Below are 17,105 nucleotides of genomic sequence, written 5' to 3'. Positions count from 1 at the left end.
TTAATTAAGCAGCATGACTCTTGTTCCCCCTAGTGGCTAATTACACAGGGTCTGTTTCACGCGAGCAATTCGTTCAGCGGCCTTTAAACTTACCTCCCTAATTCTCCTCCAATCTATGTTTCTTGCTATGTTTTGTAACTTTCTCAGTCTGTCCAAATGATGGCATTTGCCATTCTTTTGCCTGTGACTTCAGAAAGCAGGAAAGCGTACTATGGATAGATACCGCCTTACATCTGCAACACAGCAATAGGGTTTTGGGTTGGAGAGGATTGTGTATGTATTCCACCCATGCATGCAGTGTTTTTTCTGCAGCATTAGCAGTAAGGGTTAAGTAAGAAGGGCTTCTCTGTATCAGGATCCCTGTTTGTATTGTAACTCCTCAAGTATGAACAGATATGAACATTCAGAAATGTTAGACACCTCAAATCAGCAGGCTTGTTTAATGTCCTGGAGATAAGAACTGAATCGCCTGGCTTCACAGATCACACAAATACCATGTAAAATGTAGGGTAGTATTTTTTAGTGACAGAGGGGAAAAAAAGCTGCATTTGCCAATGTCGTTCTTCTTAGCCTGGTGATGGCAGACACCCTGCCATCAGCAGTACTAGTTCAAATCTGACGTAAACCGCTATAGTGTCAAATTCTTCAGAGTTTACCTCTGTATAAATAAAAGCAGAATTTTGCAATGAGAAAACAATATATGTTACCTAGCTTGAGGGTCAGAGTACATAGGTTTTATTGCCAGCTTTGCCACTGACTCTGTGACGTTGGGCAAGTTGTTTAACTTTGTTCTTCATCCAACTGATTTGTGAAGCAGACGTAGCGGTGTTTAAGTACCTCAGAGGCTGGTCTTATAGTTACATTAAAAGTGATAGAATTAAAAGTGCAAAGAAAATCTATGATGCTGCTAATGGTGTTGCTCTGGAAGATTTAAGTAAGAACGGAAATGCCGGTAGACAACTCAGTTGCACATAATTGGAATATCTTTTGGTTTCTGAACGGGAAAACAGAATCTTACTTGAGAACTGCAACCAGTTTATTATGTGTGGTAATCTTCATTGCGGTGTATATAATATGAAAGGTGGCCTAGGCAGTATGACACTACTACAACTCTAAAGGTTATATCAGTTTTTAATATTTACAGCATTCATTACTTTTAGAGGTTGTGTTATACATTGACAATGAAATGCACTTCATGTGCAGAATTCTTGTTTTTAGAAAATATTTGGGCAGGAATGGGAGACCACATCCTTTAAAACACAAATTCACTCATAGTTTGTATTGGCAGTTCCTTAGGAGCAGCAAAGGCCAATTCAAGATCAGCATTTTCATTCTCAGGCTTGTAGCCTTAGACATCTAACTCTGTAACTTAGACATTTAGCACGCAGCTGCGACACTGGGTGCTCTTTTTGCTCAAGTATGGAGCCTTCTAAGCTGCAGTTGTAGATGCTCGCTGGAGACTTCTGAAAATCAGATGTTATCCTTTTTTTAACTGCAGTGGGATCAGGATTAGCAGAAACAACAGATGCATCTTGCATTGCTGAGCATTTTTTGATTTGCATCTGAAACTGGTTTGTGACAGGTCAGTAACCCAATGAATGTAATGTAAAACACTCAGCAGGATAAGACCTCCTTGTTATAAATGTATCCTTTTTCTGGCGTGTCTGGGTTGTATTTTTTTTAATTAAGTTACTCAGTTGTAGAATGGCCTGCATTCCTTCTCTTCTGTAAAAATGAAATGACTGACAGCTTTTCAGTTGCACATGGTCCTACTGTTTGTTGGAAGAGGAGGGGGCAGGATGGGACCCGACCAAATTTTTGATGTACTATATATAGAGAAAAAAATGTTGAGCATGAGAAAACCACTTCTTATCAAGTAATTCAGTTAGATCTGATAAAGTCTGATTTTATATAGCTCTTCACAAATTATTCTAATCCCAATAACCAAGCCAGAGCAGAACAATGGGTAAGTGCATTTAGAAAAATTGTACGGTAAAATTAGGACTTTAATCAGATAAAAGTAATTCACTTTCCCTCCCCCTATTCTAGACTTGTCATAGCCAAAGAAATACCTTTGAATAAAAAACAGCTTTTTTTTTTTTTTTTTTTTTTAGATTTGCTGTATTAAGCAATTTCCAAAGTACAAAATTGCTGCTAATGGAAAAGCGAAACAAATCTGGGATCTTGAGCTAGTGGAGTATTCGTGCAAGTAATTAGCCTGTACAAAAGGAGCATTCATCTTGAAATGACAGATAAGTGCTAAGGACAGGATTGAAAACTGTAAATATGTTAGCACTTTAAGCGAGAGCACAGCTTCAGCACTTGTTAGACTCATCAGCTGCTGTAAACAATATGGATCTTTGAAATGATCTCTGCTGAGATCTCAGCACATCAGATAATGATATAGTTGTTCATTTTTGCTTCTTCTGTTTTGTTTTTTCTTTGAGAAAGTACTTTCTGCAAAGAATAGGCCTGTGCTGCTGCCAGCACACACACTTATCTTTCTCAACGAGCAGACCCGGCGAGGGCTCAGAGTCACTGTGGGGAGTAAAGAACAAGCCTGCAGAGCTGGGCTCTGCCTTTCCCGATTTATGCACGAGCGAGGAACAGTATGTGCAGCTGCAGTACAACTTTCCTCTCATGGCTGTGCCTCTACTCAAGGCTAGGAAAGGCTCTTTGAGGTCATCCAGGCTCAGTTCACAGTTAGGACACTTCTTCAAGTATGATTTTAGAAGGCAGGCTGTTCAGGTGGTGGTAGCAGTTTGTCTTGTGTAGCTTTGCAAAGGGTTAACAGTGACCAAGTTGTAACAGTGGAGGGTTTCATTTTGTGAAAACTGCATACAATAGAAATTAATTTGAAACTAATAAATCCCCTTTGCAAAGGGCACTATAAACAGCTTGCATACCACGATAACTCACAAACACTCGCTGACCTCGCTGAGGTTCTGATTGGTGACCTACAAGTGAAAAGCTCCATGAGCCGTTTGAGTCTCTGCTATTCATCTCTTCTCTCAGCTTGCTGTCTTTAAATAAAAGGACAGACCCTCAGCAGCAGGAACTGGCTCGATTCTTAGGATCAGCTGAATCGTGAAGCACAAAGTGTTTTTTCTTCAGTTGTGTCCCGCACGGGCTGGATTTCCCTCCTAAGTGTTTGATATTAATCTAGCGGTGTTATTGATTCCCATGGAATATCTGAGAAGCTGAGGTGTAGAAGGCTTGCGTGACTTGTCCAAGATTAAATTTCGGGAGCCGATGTATCTGACTGCCCTCTTACAGTCACAGAAGTTGTGCTGGGAAGAGCTGTCCCCTGTAAGCGCTTCAGGAGCAGTGGGTTAGAAATTTCTCATTAGAGTGAAGGGGCAAAGTTTGCCTGGAAATAGGAGCCACAAGGGGCAGATCACTGGGAGCTTAGAAAAAGGGAAACAGGATGGGACAGCAAAGTAAAAGTAGGAATGGTGACCCAGCTGGGTGTTGTACGGTGAGAACATCCCTCTGGAGGGATTTTGTGGTGTTCGCCTTTCCCAGAGATAAAAAGGATAGCTTATAAACAAGCTTGTCCACCCTCCCACCTAGCCAAAATTTGGAGGTGGGAAGGTGGAGGCTGTCTAGTGTCCTCTTCTCTGCAAGATTTCAGCTTTTAAGATAACCCCTGGGGCAGGATGGTGCTATATTAGATCTCAGGCTGTGAGCCAGCCAAGCTCTGCTACCACTTGATGACTCACATGCTAACTGCACTTTTAACTCTAACTGGTGTGCTTTCAGACAGAACCAGCTATTGTTTTGGGCACAGTCAATTATAAAATGTGCTCTGTTTCTATTTGCCAAATGAATACAGATGCTTTCTTAGAAGATCTCCCAAGGAAAAAGATGCCTCAGATACCTTTAAAAATTCCTGCTGGCAATGCTGGATGGCAGGTTTGATTTGCTCATTAAAAGAGGTTATGTAATAATGCTGTAATCAAAGGCTCCTTTATGGCTCTGGGGCAGGTGGGGATTAATAGCCCTTGGTTTTGCTTTTGTATGGAAAAATGTCAGGCCTGACAGCTAGAGTAGTGATGCGCCTAACTTTTGACTTTTATCGATGAGAAAAATTTCTTCCCAATGAATTTGTGTAAGTTGGTGCCTCCAGGTTTTTCTGTGCAAGAAATGTAATTGCAATGCACAGACAGTTTGTGCATAGAAAGAGGTTCCTACTTACACGGAAGTTGTAATGCTAAAGAGAACTGTATTTACCACTTCCCAGTGGTCTCCGAGAGATAGCAGCCAAACATTTTAGGAGCAAGGAGAGCAGAACAGCTGTTGGGATGTGACTGTTACAGTGTCCTCATACAAGTCTCTCTGAGGTCTGTGTCTACGGGAATTTCACAGTTCAGGTTGAGATTCTCCCTTGGTGGTGTTAGAGCACATTTAGCAACAGACTGGCTGTCCCATTGGTCAGACCAAGCTTCCCAGGTTTAGGGAATTTGTAGCGATATGTATCCAGCATTTAAAGTGCTTTTTAGGAGCAGCGCTCTTCTTGAAGGACAGTTGTAATGGCAGAACAGCAAATGAGAGCAGTAGCTTCTCATCCCTGGCTGCCTCTGATTTTCAGACCCAGAGAGGAGAGGATGCCTGGTTTTTAACAAAATGGGACAATATCATCAGCTGATCACAGAACCGTGTCATAGAATAGTTTAAAGATCAGGTAGTCAACCCCCCCTGCGGTGAGCAGCGTGCCTTGCTTCAGCTCCCACTTAGTTGAGCCACTTGTAGCCCCTAATTTGGGAAAGAAAAATACTTTCTGAAACGATGTGTTAGGAAAGGTTACTGACTTCTTGTCTGTCGCAATCATGGCAAGGAACCATTTGCCTTCTGTCACAGTAGCTGTCCTGTACTGTGCTTCATGAGGAGAAACGGCTATGCAGTCCAGCTCTGAGTCTTAACCGATTTCTCGTTTCTTCTAGCTTTTACTCTCTGCCTGCCACACTTTGGATATCTATAAAATACCAGTTTTTCTTTTAAGTGATATTTTTTGTTGGAGATAGGATGTCTGTAAGGTTACTAGAAAGGCTTTCTTCATATTTTAGTGCAGTTTCACTCTCTGCTTTAACATCTCAACCTTCTACAGGTTTACAGTAGTGAAAGACTTTTTTTTTTAAAGGTCTCTTGTTTTTTACGAGCCCCTGTCCACTGTAATTTCCCAAATGCAGTCCAGATTGGGTAAAATGTAAGCATATTTCTGAGGAACAGGGTGGGTTTTGTTTTTTATAGTAAACCACACATCAAATTAACTAGATAAAAAATAATCCCAAATCAAAACTCACAGCAGGGATTTCCCTCATTAACCTCAGGTAGACACTGGAGAATGGCAAAGAATACATTTGAAAGGTGAGGGGAAAAGGAAATTCTCCTTCGGCAGTGTTGGACATAGGGGAGGAATAAGCAGATGGAGAAGAGTGAAATGTTGCAAATAGTTTTGTTTTCTTGATGGAGTAACCCTAAAGCAAAGTGTAGGCAGAAGCTGACAAAATCGCAGCTAGATACCCCCAAAATGGTAAAACCCAGCGAGTGGGGAAGTGGAGAGACATGTGTAGATTAATTAGATCGAAAAAATGTTTTGACAGCATAAGTGAACATATGGAAAGAATTGAGAGAACCCAGTCCAGTTCCCCATGTGTAAACGATGCCTTAGCCATAGCTCATAAAGCAAATACAGATGCAAAAAAAAAAAAAAAATAAAAAAGGAAGAAAAAAAAAAGCCCCTTTTCTATCCCCTCCCCCCAGTAAACCCCAATCCATTGCCAGATGGCAAATAAAAGTTTGAACTCAATGACTAAATGCAAGGAAAGCTGTACGTTCAGCTTGAACGTGAAAAGAAATCAGCTGAATAAATCTGAATTTTGCACCTTAAAGGAAGTGGTGCAGTTCAACTAAATATTGTGTCAAGTACACAGCCGAGTGAGTGTCAGGATATCCTGTGTGGGTGCTTGTTCTTCAGCTTCTCTGTTGTTTTACCCTCTCCTGCCCAAAGGACGACTCCTGCTTTTTGTCCAGCTCATTTCTTTTGTTGTGCAGGTCACTGTGGAATCACACACCTGCCCTGCCTACCCCAAAGGTTTTACCACCTAAAATTGAGGGGAAAAAACTTAGGATAGATAGTGCAACAGAGGGTGAGAAGGGAGCCAGAGAAGCAAAATAACTTATTCCAGGTTTTGCGAGGAGCAGCGCTCCCAAGCTTAGTTTACTTCATCACCAGCAGTGACGAGTAGGGCTGATGTAGCTTGTAGCTGTAGTACAGTGCTCTGCATCTGGATCTGATGTCAGGATCTGCTGTTGGGATCTGCTCTCGACTCCCAGGTGAGCTTGCTTTCTGTTAAACAGCGCTACTTGTCAGCATAACATTTCCAAGTCTAAAAAGTGGGTTAAATCAATGTATTTTCATGTGGTTTATACGGACAAACCTTCTTAGTCTATTGTAACAGTGATGCTGTGTGTGGTTAACAAATGTATTCCACCTCAGGAGGGGGTGAGGGAACTGTACGGTCTGGCGTTGGTGGTGGAGTCAGGGAGCCTCCCCTCCGGTAAGGAAGCTGCCAGCTGTGGCATGGCCACCCCTGGCGTGGGGCCGGCCGGGAGGCAGAGCGGGCGCTCGGCTGTGGAAGCCACCCTGCTGGGCAGGCTGGGCAGACCTGCGCGCTGCTGTGATCGCATCTTATCAGTACCTGGGCTAGCCCTATTAAAGCTGCCTTGGGTCTTCGTACACAGGCATTGTAAAGTGGCCATACGCTTCATGAATAAGTTATACAAGCTCATGTCAGGGTAAGTGTGGCTAAACCGTGCCCCAGACTGCTTAGAAGTTGCCCACAGACTGTTGATTCACAGCACCTAGTGCCAGCAATCTGTGAAACTGAAACAGGAGCTAAACACTTGGGCTCTTTCCATTGCCCGGGTAAGCTGAAACCCCTGCTAAGCTGTCAAGTTTGCATCCAAGCAGCTTTGGGCACTAAGAGGTGCCAGCAGTGGAGCCCTCACAAAGCAAACTGCTTAATTATTTGATAGTCAAAGGCAACTTGGGGGAGTGCAGAGTCAAATCAACAACAAACCAATCTATATTTAGTAGCAGTGTGGCTAGAGCTTAGACCCAAACATAGTTTCCAGCTGATAGATGATGTAGCAATCATAGCTGACCCTCATCCCATTCTAAATTTGGTCTGCGGAATAAGTAATTAATATCATCGCTAGCACAACAAGCCACCCTTTACAGCAGCTGCATTGCCACTGCTGCTCCTCTTATGGCTTTGTCTGTTGGCTGGCCGGCCTGGCTGAAGCACAAGCTCAGTGCGATGCCAAGCTACGGTGGCCACAGCCTGTCTAATACTCAGTGTAGTCACTGAAGCAGAGTAAAAGTAGGTGCTTTGGAGGTAGAAGATGTACTGTGTCCTCATCTGCACTTGTCTCTACTGTTATGTGATCTCTTTTCCATTTGTTCCTGTCTCTGACACTAAGGAGTGAAAGCCATGCTCCTGTGGTGGAGGATGGGTCAAGCGATACGTACTTGAATGAGGCATGAAGGGCCGCAGTAGGACTGAGAGCTCCGTCTGCCACCCACAGTACAAAGTCAGGGACAAACCTAGAGTTTGCCAACTGTGTACAAGCTAGACCAAACCTGGGGGAAAATAACAGGAGCAGCCTATTTCAGAGAGAGGTAACTGAAAATTAAGAGAGTAAATTACATGTCCCAGTGACCTGGGGAGTCCGTTGCAAACTTTCTGGTTCCTGATTCAGTGCTTGAACTAGAAAACTGCATTGTCTCAGTACTGAGGATCCATCCAGTTGGCCTCTGTCAACTGAAGTTGGATGGTTTAGGGGTAGAATAGTGTTGTGCTTCTTCTAAGCTACCTGCCTGATTCCCCACTACTGCTGTCACAGTCTTCAGCAGCTGCATAAAATACTCCTCTGAGATGGGCCAGCGCTGTTACTGAGTTATGGATAGTGAGATTCAAAAGGCCAGTGACTTTTTCCTGGAAGACAGACTTGAACTCAAGTCCTGAGCTGGTGTCCTGCTCGCTGGACCTCCATCCTTCCATCCTCTTCTCCCTCCTCTGTAGTCTCACTTACAGACAGAAACTCTCTCTGTCTCTCTGAGGTTTGATATGAACATAGAAATCTACGCTGGAACAGAGCAAAAGGAAAATACAAGCTTGTGTGAAATTTTCCACCTTTTCACTAAGTGAATGAAAGCCAAATTTTCACACTTTGGTCTTAGGTGTGAAATTTTTGCTCAGCTCTAATATTTATCCATAATGTGTTTAAAACTTGGCTCACTCCATTCAGAATACCACAGAGAATTGAGTTACAGATTTTGGGCTTTGTGCATGCTGCCAAGATCTGCCCCTATAACTCAAACAAATTTAAGGGGGGAAAAAAAACGACTAAAAAAATATTGTATACGGTCCATCACATGCTTTCTTCATGCAGTCATATACCACTAAAAAGTAATGTTCTGCTAGGGCTGTGTTACATAAATATATTCATGTAACTCCCCTAAGCATAGATAAGGTGAATATTGCATCTCCAGGCTATTAAGTAAGTAATCCCTAAATAAAGGCCTATAAGAAAATAGCAGCCTTGCTTACAGTTCTTAGAAAAGTTTAAAAGTATTTCTCGAACATCAGCATTTCAAGAAATCTATTTTTTCCCCTCAAATTCCAATATATCTGTGGCTGGACTTCTTAAAATGATGCTAGTTAGCATCTGCTAGTCTCAGCTTATGTGTGTGGAATAGAGATGAGTGAGAGAGAGGTTCTTCGCTGCTGAAGAGCAGGAAGAGTTATTACATATAACATTATTTACTGTTTTTGTTATGAGGACTTAGAAGTATAAAGTCAGACTGTTAGTTTGAAGGTACTTACACCTGCTGAAATCTGTAAATCAGAACAAATCTGGTGGAGAAGAATGTTCCTACATTTCAGTCTACTGTGAACGGGGTAACTTTTAAATTCTTTTCCTCTGATGCTGGATCTGTGACTGTGGAGCTGTACAAAAACACCAGAGAGGCAAGACTGGCTGGAGTGGGAGTCTGAGTAATGTCTTCAGGGTAGGGAAGGTAAATTCGTGTTTCAAAGGTCTGTGTGATTCAGGAGTTGAGACTGACCTTCCATGCATACCCTCGTGTCATTCTCCGGAATGATGTGAAGAAGCACATTTGCTTGTACAGATTTCTCACTACTTTTTGCTGTAAGAATGGCAGCATTTGATCACTTGGCTTGTATTGGCACAATGAAAATTAGTATCATTTCCTCCTTTTGCATAAGTACTAAGATGAAGCGAATGAACAACTTCAGTTTGGGGAGAAGAAGGGTAAGCCATCTTGTGCCAGCTTGTTCCGAGATTCCCGAATGAGTTATAAGTTATGATCCAAAACTGGTTTGCGGCAGAGGTATTTTTCATCCTTCATTCGTAGGCCGCTCATTCTTGGTGCAACAGAGCCACGGCTGTCACTGGACAAGCCACAGACCAGCACCAGACTTAGTTAATTAGCATTCGAGTGCCTCTCTGTGTTTTCATTTGTCTGAGGATCCTTCCCCCGAGTAGCTGGCACGCTGTTGCTATAACTGGAGCACGGTATACCCACACAGTCTGGTGAGCTTTGCTGGATGCTTTTGTGTGTGCAGGCCAAATGCTTCCAGCCACTGAAACTGTACAGTAAAGCTTTAGATGGTATGTGGTTGTTCTCACTATTAATGACTACACTAGGTAGGAGTCCAAACATTATCGAAATGAGTAAGTGGGGAGAACATAGCTGGGAAATTGCATTTGTGCTTGAATGCTTCATCCATTTAACTTTGGATACAATTTTTAAAGTACCTAAATAAAGCAGAAGCCCGAATTCTTAAGGGGACTGATGTTCCCAGCTCATTAATTTCAGTGGGATTATGTTAATTGATTTCCTTACCGAAGGCTGGCATCCCTAAATCTGGTTTCTCATTTGATATGTGCTTTTAAGGGCCTACATCCCATTACTTTTCAGTAATATCAGCCACAGGAGTCCTTGAGTCACTACTGAAAATCAGACTTAGGGATTCCTTTCCATTATTGAAAGGACAACAGCTGAAATTTCCAGCTTTTATATGCTGTGTCAAAATAGGCTTTCCCTGGGAGGTGTACTGCCTGCTGAGGCTGCCCTGGCGTCTTAAATTTACCGCTGCCCCAGATCATGCCGAAGAGCTGAATTCAGCATGGAATGAACCTGAATGCCTACTGACTTCCCCTGCTGGGTCACCCTTCCAGCAGCAAAACAGCACCTTGTTCTGAAACCGTGGTGGGCTTTGGAGAATTTTGTTCCCTGGGCCTGGGCTCCTTCTGTCCGGGGCAGGGTAACCCCGTTTGACTAACTCTTCATGGTAAGCAGAGTGTTTACTGGCTTGTATCTGTCTCAGCTTTGACACTCTAACAAAAGGTTAGAAATCATGAATGCATCCCTTTATTTCTGCTCCACAGTGCCTCTCTTTTTTTTCTGTGTAAACCCTTCACTTGCCTCTTGCCCAGCCTTTAGAAATTATGATCAAATGCGAACTTTCAGGGTTTATTTATAGCATAGCCTTTATGGAAAGAGAGAAAAGAAATGATTAAAAAGCAATTTTACAAAATATTTTGTTTTAAGAGAGAATTCGTTGTGTTCAAATCACTCTATTCATTGTACTGTCTAGACTGGCAAACAAAGAAGATAGAGCGTCATTCAAATTAAGATTGTGAAATTCTTGGTGACTGGAATTAGATTTGGATGTCAACCCTCAAACAAACTATTTCTGAACAGCAGTATTATCACTTCGCTATATTTAAGGCTTTGTTGGAGACAGAGCAGTGCACAAGGTTGATCCGATTCAGTAATGCGATTCTAATGTTCCTTTGTTTCCGATTTCATTATAAATTCATATTTTCAATGTTCTGTTCCTCTTTGCCCCCAGAAAATTGTTGAAAAGACTCTCCTCTGGGAGTATAGTTTTTGTTCAAACTAACAATGACCAAACTGACTTAAAAAAAACACCAAAACAACACACAACCAAAATGCAAATTGAGAGGGAATTAATTTAGCGTATTTTGAGCAACCTAGAATGAGTGAGTCGTTAAAAATTGCTGGGTGTATATTTTTTAACATGTCATTCCACATTACCATGGTAGTTGCTGTGAGACCTTAATGCAGTGGATTCTCAAAGACCTATGTATTTTCAGTAGATTTAAAAATACGTAAGTATTTTAGCCTATAAACTGGAAAGATTGCTTTGGCGTCTTCCTCCTTAGCTAAAGGTGGATAGTCGGGTGGACCAGCAGAAGATAAGCAGCAGCCAGGTCCTGTTTCCTAGTTTTGATCCGGCCTTGAGGGGCCGGTTTTCCTTTAGGGATCTCTCCAGCCTGCTCTGCTCCGGGCCCCCTGGGAGCAGTGGCACCCTCTGCTGCTGCCCGTGGGAGGACGGGGTCTCTGTGCCGGGGGTTTCAGGTTTGAGGAGACCTCATAGGGAGGGCTTTCATCAGCCCTTGGTTTCACCCTTTGAAGATGGCTGCTGCAAAGCACTTGGTCTGAAAGCTGGAGTGTTGCAAGTGCTGGGTGTGGGGGAGGCACGGGTGGGGAGCGAGGGGATGTGCGGGAGGGAGCCCCGGCCAGGCCCGGGGCTGCAGTGGCCAGCGGGGCAGCTGGGCCGAGCCAGGCTGCCCTCACCTTCCACACCTGGTGGAGTCAGCGCTGGTGTCTTGTCTTTTGAACCAGCCTGAGGAGACCTGGAAGTAATGAGGAACAGCATAAAAACAAAACCTGTCTGAAGATATCTCTATCTCAAAAGGCTGGCTTATTTCCCAAAGAAGCAGTAATGTGTTTTTCAGTACTGGAAGTCATAAGAGGCCGCAGAGTAAGGCAGCACACAGGTGTGTGGGGTACTTGGGGCAGAAGCGGCGCGTGTCCTGGGATAGGCGCTGTTCGAGTCCTGTTCTCTGAACGCTGCCCGGGACGGGGCAGCAGCTGGCAGGGCCTGCCTGTGCAGAGGGGGTGTATGGCAGTTGGTCCAGCTCTTTCATTTTTTTTGCACCTGAAAAAAAAAAATAATTGGCATTTGTCTGATACGTTTAGACCTTTTAGATGTCTTGGTTTTATTTTTGTTCAGTATCTCCAGGGCAATTCGAAAGGAGAGAGAAAGCAGGGAGCAGAAAGCAAGGTGACTCTTGCCGTGCGTGACAGTGCTTCGAGGGGCTTTGCCTTTGCCTTATGTTTTCTGTAAGACACACGCTATCTGGAGAGGCAGTATTGATTGTAACAGAGGGAACTGTTTTTTACTCCGAGAGGGGTTTTTTTCTGTGTGTTTGTTCATTTTTTTGGGGTAGCCTCTAAATCCAGCTGGCCATGCAAGGGAGTTGTAAAAGACAAACTATTGCAAACAGGAACAATGCTTGGGCTAGTATCACCTGTTAAAGAACAGGGAATAAAATGCCCATTTCTCTTACTGGGAAAGATACCAACCTTTCCATGCCAGTATTTTAATCTGGCTGGTGTGCAGAGTCTCTGTGCCAGCAGGCTCACATGTCCCAGGGAAAAGAACACACTATCTCACTGGAAGTGTTATTTCAAGGGTGTTTCTTGGGGAATCAAAATACAACCAACTTCTGCACATATGAAAGAGTACGGGCATGTGAGTGCACAGAAGTACTCCCTGCTGTTTTATCAGAAGCCCTAGCGGAGTAAAACCCTGACTGCACCATCACTGGCAGTGCTTTTTACTTTGGTAGAGCCACAATTTCATCCAGTATTAACCCCCTGAGGTTGACAAACGTAGAAAGTAGGTGTTTCACATTCTAGTAGCAATTCGGACTTGCAGTATAAAAGGACTTGTCAATGCTGAAGGATGAAGCAAACGTGCCGAGAACATGCCAGGTGATACGGCAGGTTCAGGCAGCCAGGCAGAGCGGGGGGCTGCCGGCTGCTCTGGCACATGGGTGGCATCCCAGGCACCTCGTGCCTAGCTGAGCAAACACCGCTGTGCATGGGAGAAAGAGTGCCTGCTGGCTGCACGGCAGCCCGCTCACATCCTGCCATTTAGGTCATGATCGCGTTTCTTTAACAGGGGAAATGGGGAACCCAGAAAGACGTACAGGCTGCTGGTCATCTTGCTTGCCCTGTCCCGGGCCAGTGAAACAGTGCTCACATTGCTCATCTTCGTTGTGCAGTTCTAGGAGATCCCTGGCTGTGAAATGCTGGATTAGTGGAAAGCAAAGATTTTACTACAGCAGGTATTACAGCCTATAAAATCATCCAACCCTTTTAAAAATCCAGCCATAGCAGTTGCCTAGATGGCTTCCAGCCGCAGCACAGGCTGACTGTTCTCCAGGGGTCATTCCGACACTCTCCTAGTGCTGTGCTTTAGGCACTGACATTAAGACAGATTTAAGGTCCTGCTTAAAAGCTATGAACAATGATACTGATTTAATCAGACACTGATTCTTGAATCCTGATCTTTTGTGTTTGATACTGTTCCATCTGAAAGCTACTGCTTTCATGCTCCTTGTGAAATAACTTCCACTGAAAATAGCCTGTGCCTGCTGCCTCCACCCTTGCCTGAGGGCTTGATCCTCTATTAATGTGATTAGTGTCTCATTCACTCATTAGTGTCTCATTCCAGCGGGCTTGCTCAGGAGAGTCCACAGAAAATCAGAATCTCGCATAGATGAGGAAAGGAGCCTATTATTCGGTCCTTTCCCTTCCACAGGTAACTGTCCCAGAGGGGCATTCTGTGAGATCCCTTTGCCTGACATTGTTTTGGCCAAAAGCAGAGCAGGATCACGGGCTGCCTCACACCTCTGTGCTGGCCTGCGCGGCTGGCTGTGGGCTCCATAGCAGAACTTTGCGAGTTACCTTTGGCTTCTTGGAGCACACCCGAGTCCTCCCTGCTGCAGCGAGTTGATAATTTAAGAATATGATTAAGGGATTTCACGTACGGTATCATTTTGTTTGAGAAATCTCCCCTCCGGGGATGCAGTGTTTTTTGGTTGGTGTAAATAATAAAAGATAAGTCTGTTCTGCCTTGGACTCCCAGAAAGAAAGAGGAACAGATTCTGGTTTACTGAGGGGTCTGCAGCACTTTGTTCTCATGACTACTATATAATGGGATTGAACATATTTTATGCCATCTGGCCTGTTCAGCCGAAACAAAATACATCAGTAATGTTCCGATTGGTTTTGAAACATCTTGTTCTTGTCAAAAAGTATTTTAAATCAAAACAGGCTTTTCCAGTTTGTGTTTTGTCTTTTACTAGGAAGCCATGGCAAAAATGGGGAAAATCGGGAGAGTCGTGCAGCCTAACCACGAGCATCAAAGGTAATCCCGGCCTCGGCGAGCCCCGCGGGCGGCCGGTGTCCGCGGCCCGCCCGGGCTGGCAGGGATTACACGGGCACCCGACGGCGGGGGAGGCCCGGCCGTGCCCCCGCCTTGCCTCGGCGCCGCGCCAGGCCCCCCCGGAGCTGCCCCCCCCCCCCCCGGAGCTGCCCCCCGGAGCGGCCTCCCCGGAGCGGCGGCGGGTCCCCGGCGGCGCGGCCATCCCCGCGTCCCGCCCGGCGCGCTGCGGGGCCCGCTGCGGAGGCGCTCCCGCCCGGCGCACGGGCACCCCCTGCCGGCGGCCGGCGGCACTGCCCGCCCTCGGGCCCGGGCGCTGCGCGGCTGCGGGGAGCCCGGCGGCCGTGCGGGGCAGGAGGGCGCGAAGCCCCCGTGCCTCCCCGCCGGAGGGAGAGCCCTCTGAGCTCCAGAGCTGGCGGGAGGGGAAACGCAAGGTGTCCTTGTACCGGGAAATGGCAGCTGTGGGGGGAGCCCTGCTCCGGCAGCCTGCCGGCAGGACTCTGCTCCTTGTGCGAGCTGGGGTTAGGGAAGAGTCGGAGCGGCTCTGATGCTAAATGAAGGAAGTAAACATATCTGTTACAGGGGATTTAAATCCTAAAAGCTCAGGCTTTGCTGAAATTAACTTTCTTACACAGATTTTATGACAAGAAATACGAAGTGTTTCTGAAACTTGTGGAACATCAGAGAGAGTATCGCTCCATCATGAACAGCTTCTGATCTGGAGTCATAATTGGGGAACAGCAGGGATAACAAATCTCTTGCGATGAGGGTAATTCTACTGTCCATGGTGAAAATATGCTTTTATCATTTAAGGTCTACATTTTAATTTTTAATGACAAATAAAATGCACTCACTTCACTGCGGAGCACTGAGTATTTTCTGTCGGCAATCGCTGCACCCCGGGGCCAAGGAATAACCATTTGCTCCGGTCAGAAGACAAGACGGCCAGCTGCCGGTACCCCAGGGGCTGTATTTAGACTGGCCACAAGCAGGAGCAGCACAAGGGACAACGGACATGACTCAAGGGACTTGAATCGCTGCCCTTTGCCATGCTTTTCACAGGTAACTACACCTGGCATCACGCATGGTCTTTTTTATTTTAGTGTCTGCCACAGCTGAGACCCAAACACGATTTCCATTGGCAAGTTCAGTTTGGGTTTGTATTTTTTAGCTGATTATAATTCTTCTTTGGTGGCTGATATTTGAGAATCGCTTTTGTAGCTGTGCAGTCTTTTTCTCTGTTTTCTTCTGTCTCCTGCTCTTTTTTTGGCCTCCATTCTTGCAGTGCAGTCGGTTTGCTGTCAATAATTTGTGCCATTTTGTCTTTTGCAAGTAACTTGCCCTCAGTGAGCATTAATCACTGCGCAGATATGAAACGGCCCGCTGTTGACATTGAAGGACTAAGTCAGGCAGATGCAGTCACTGAAAATACGTTCATAATGCAGGTGCATTCCCTTCCATCCTGCCAGCTGCCTCACGGGGAGTCAGCCCTGAAGAGCCCAGCTCTCCCTGTCCGTTCTCATCATGTTGCTCCAGCCAGGCCCAGCTCAGAGCACATGTGCCTACACGGGCCGCCAGCTGCAGAGCTGAACTCTGCAACAGCAGGTACAGGGAACGCAGAGGGAGCGAGGGTTCATTTTCCTTCCTTAGACTTGCATTTGTCAGGGCCCAGAAACCCGCTGGCCAAACCCAGGCAACAGAAGGCTTTTATTTGTTCCCAGGTGATTCTGAAGGTTGCCCAGGATAGCCGGTCCTACAAGGTACTGCCGGGTTCATGACAAGAGGTTGTGGCGTAACTGGGTGCGCAAGGAGAGTGTGGACATGCTGGTTGTATACAGCAAAAATGATTCACCTCTGACAGTACAATTCGTTTTGATCCTGCAAGATCCAAGCACTGCCAGTGAAATTCTCTCAGAACTTGTTTCTTTCTCTGCCACCTGCAGGTTACTTCTTAATAAAAGGTACAATTCTGTTTAAAAAGCAAAACTAGGGTCCCCAGCTGAAGGAGTGGATTAAGAAGCAAGGGGTGAGAGAACAGAAGAGTGTAATTCAGATCAGCTACAACTCTGTTGTAGGTCACTCACGAGGATCCTTCTTTTCTTCAAACTGCTAACTGCCACTCTCCTGGTGAGTGTATTATGCAAGAGAAACAACCTACAGTTTCTTTCCAAGGAGTCTGTATTCACATAGATGGACTCCATCTTTATACACTTAGCTTGGTAGAAATTCCATTTTTTTAGTATTGGCAGTAATTCCCAGTTAAATGCAAACAGAAGTTACACAATAACAAAATTACACTTAGAGAACTTGGAAAATAATAGTTTCTGTGCTTTTTTATGTTAGCAGTCAGCACTCAAAAACATCTGGTAATTTTTTTTAAAGAAACAATGCACTTCCTGCCTTGTAGTTCATGGAAAAGCAATTGTTGCAGTTTCCAAAGTATGCATTGTTAAAAGAAACAGCTTCACAAGTTCAGGGACATAATTAAAGACAATGAAAGTTGATGGGAAAAAAAAATGAAGAAACATCATAACAAAAAGAGTGTAACAAGCAAGAAAATGACTGCGACATAATGGTATGTCATATCTTAGAATTCAAGGGCATAATAAAATATGTTGGCTGAAAATATGTAGAAGGAAAGAACAGTTGGAGACCAGTGTGTTGTGAGCAATAAATATTCATAAAGCTTAATGTACAATTCATATGTAAAAATGAAGTTCACTGACTCCAAGTACTTGGCAAATGTACAGA

The 17,105-nt window shown here is 44.7% G+C and overlaps 1 protein-coding gene across 10 annotated transcripts in view; it reads left to right on the top strand.

The window, feature by feature from the left end:
- Window positions 1–17,105, top strand: part of FGGY (FGGY carbohydrate kinase domain containing) — a 327,828-nt gene that overhangs the window by 310,470 nt on the left and 253 nt on the right. For 8 of the 10 annotated variants that reach the window (XM_037404966.1, XM_037404967.1, XM_037404965.1 and 5 more), the window contains 2 exons: window positions 14,278–14,339; window positions 14,990–15,219. In XM_037404966.1, the coding sequence (XP_037260863.1) occupies window positions 14,278–14,339; window positions 14,990–15,071 (144 nt within the window). In that variant the 3' untranslated portion in view covers window positions 15,072–15,219. Of the gene's footprint in view, window positions 1–14,277; window positions 14,340–14,989; window positions 15,417–15,799; window positions 15,960–16,075; window positions 16,872–17,105 lie in introns of those variants that run through there. The other 2 variants (XM_037404961.1, XM_037404963.1) reach the window with 2 other exon arrangements.

The sequence above is a fragment of the Falco rusticolus genome, chromosome 11 (genome assembly GCF_015220075.1).
Source record: "Falco rusticolus isolate bFalRus1 chromosome 11, bFalRus1.pri, whole genome shotgun sequence".
In the NCBI taxonomy this organism is placed as follows: Eukaryota; Metazoa; Chordata; class Aves; order Falconiformes; family Falconidae; genus Falco; species Falco rusticolus.
This window is presented reverse-complemented; position numbering and strand designations above follow the sequence as displayed.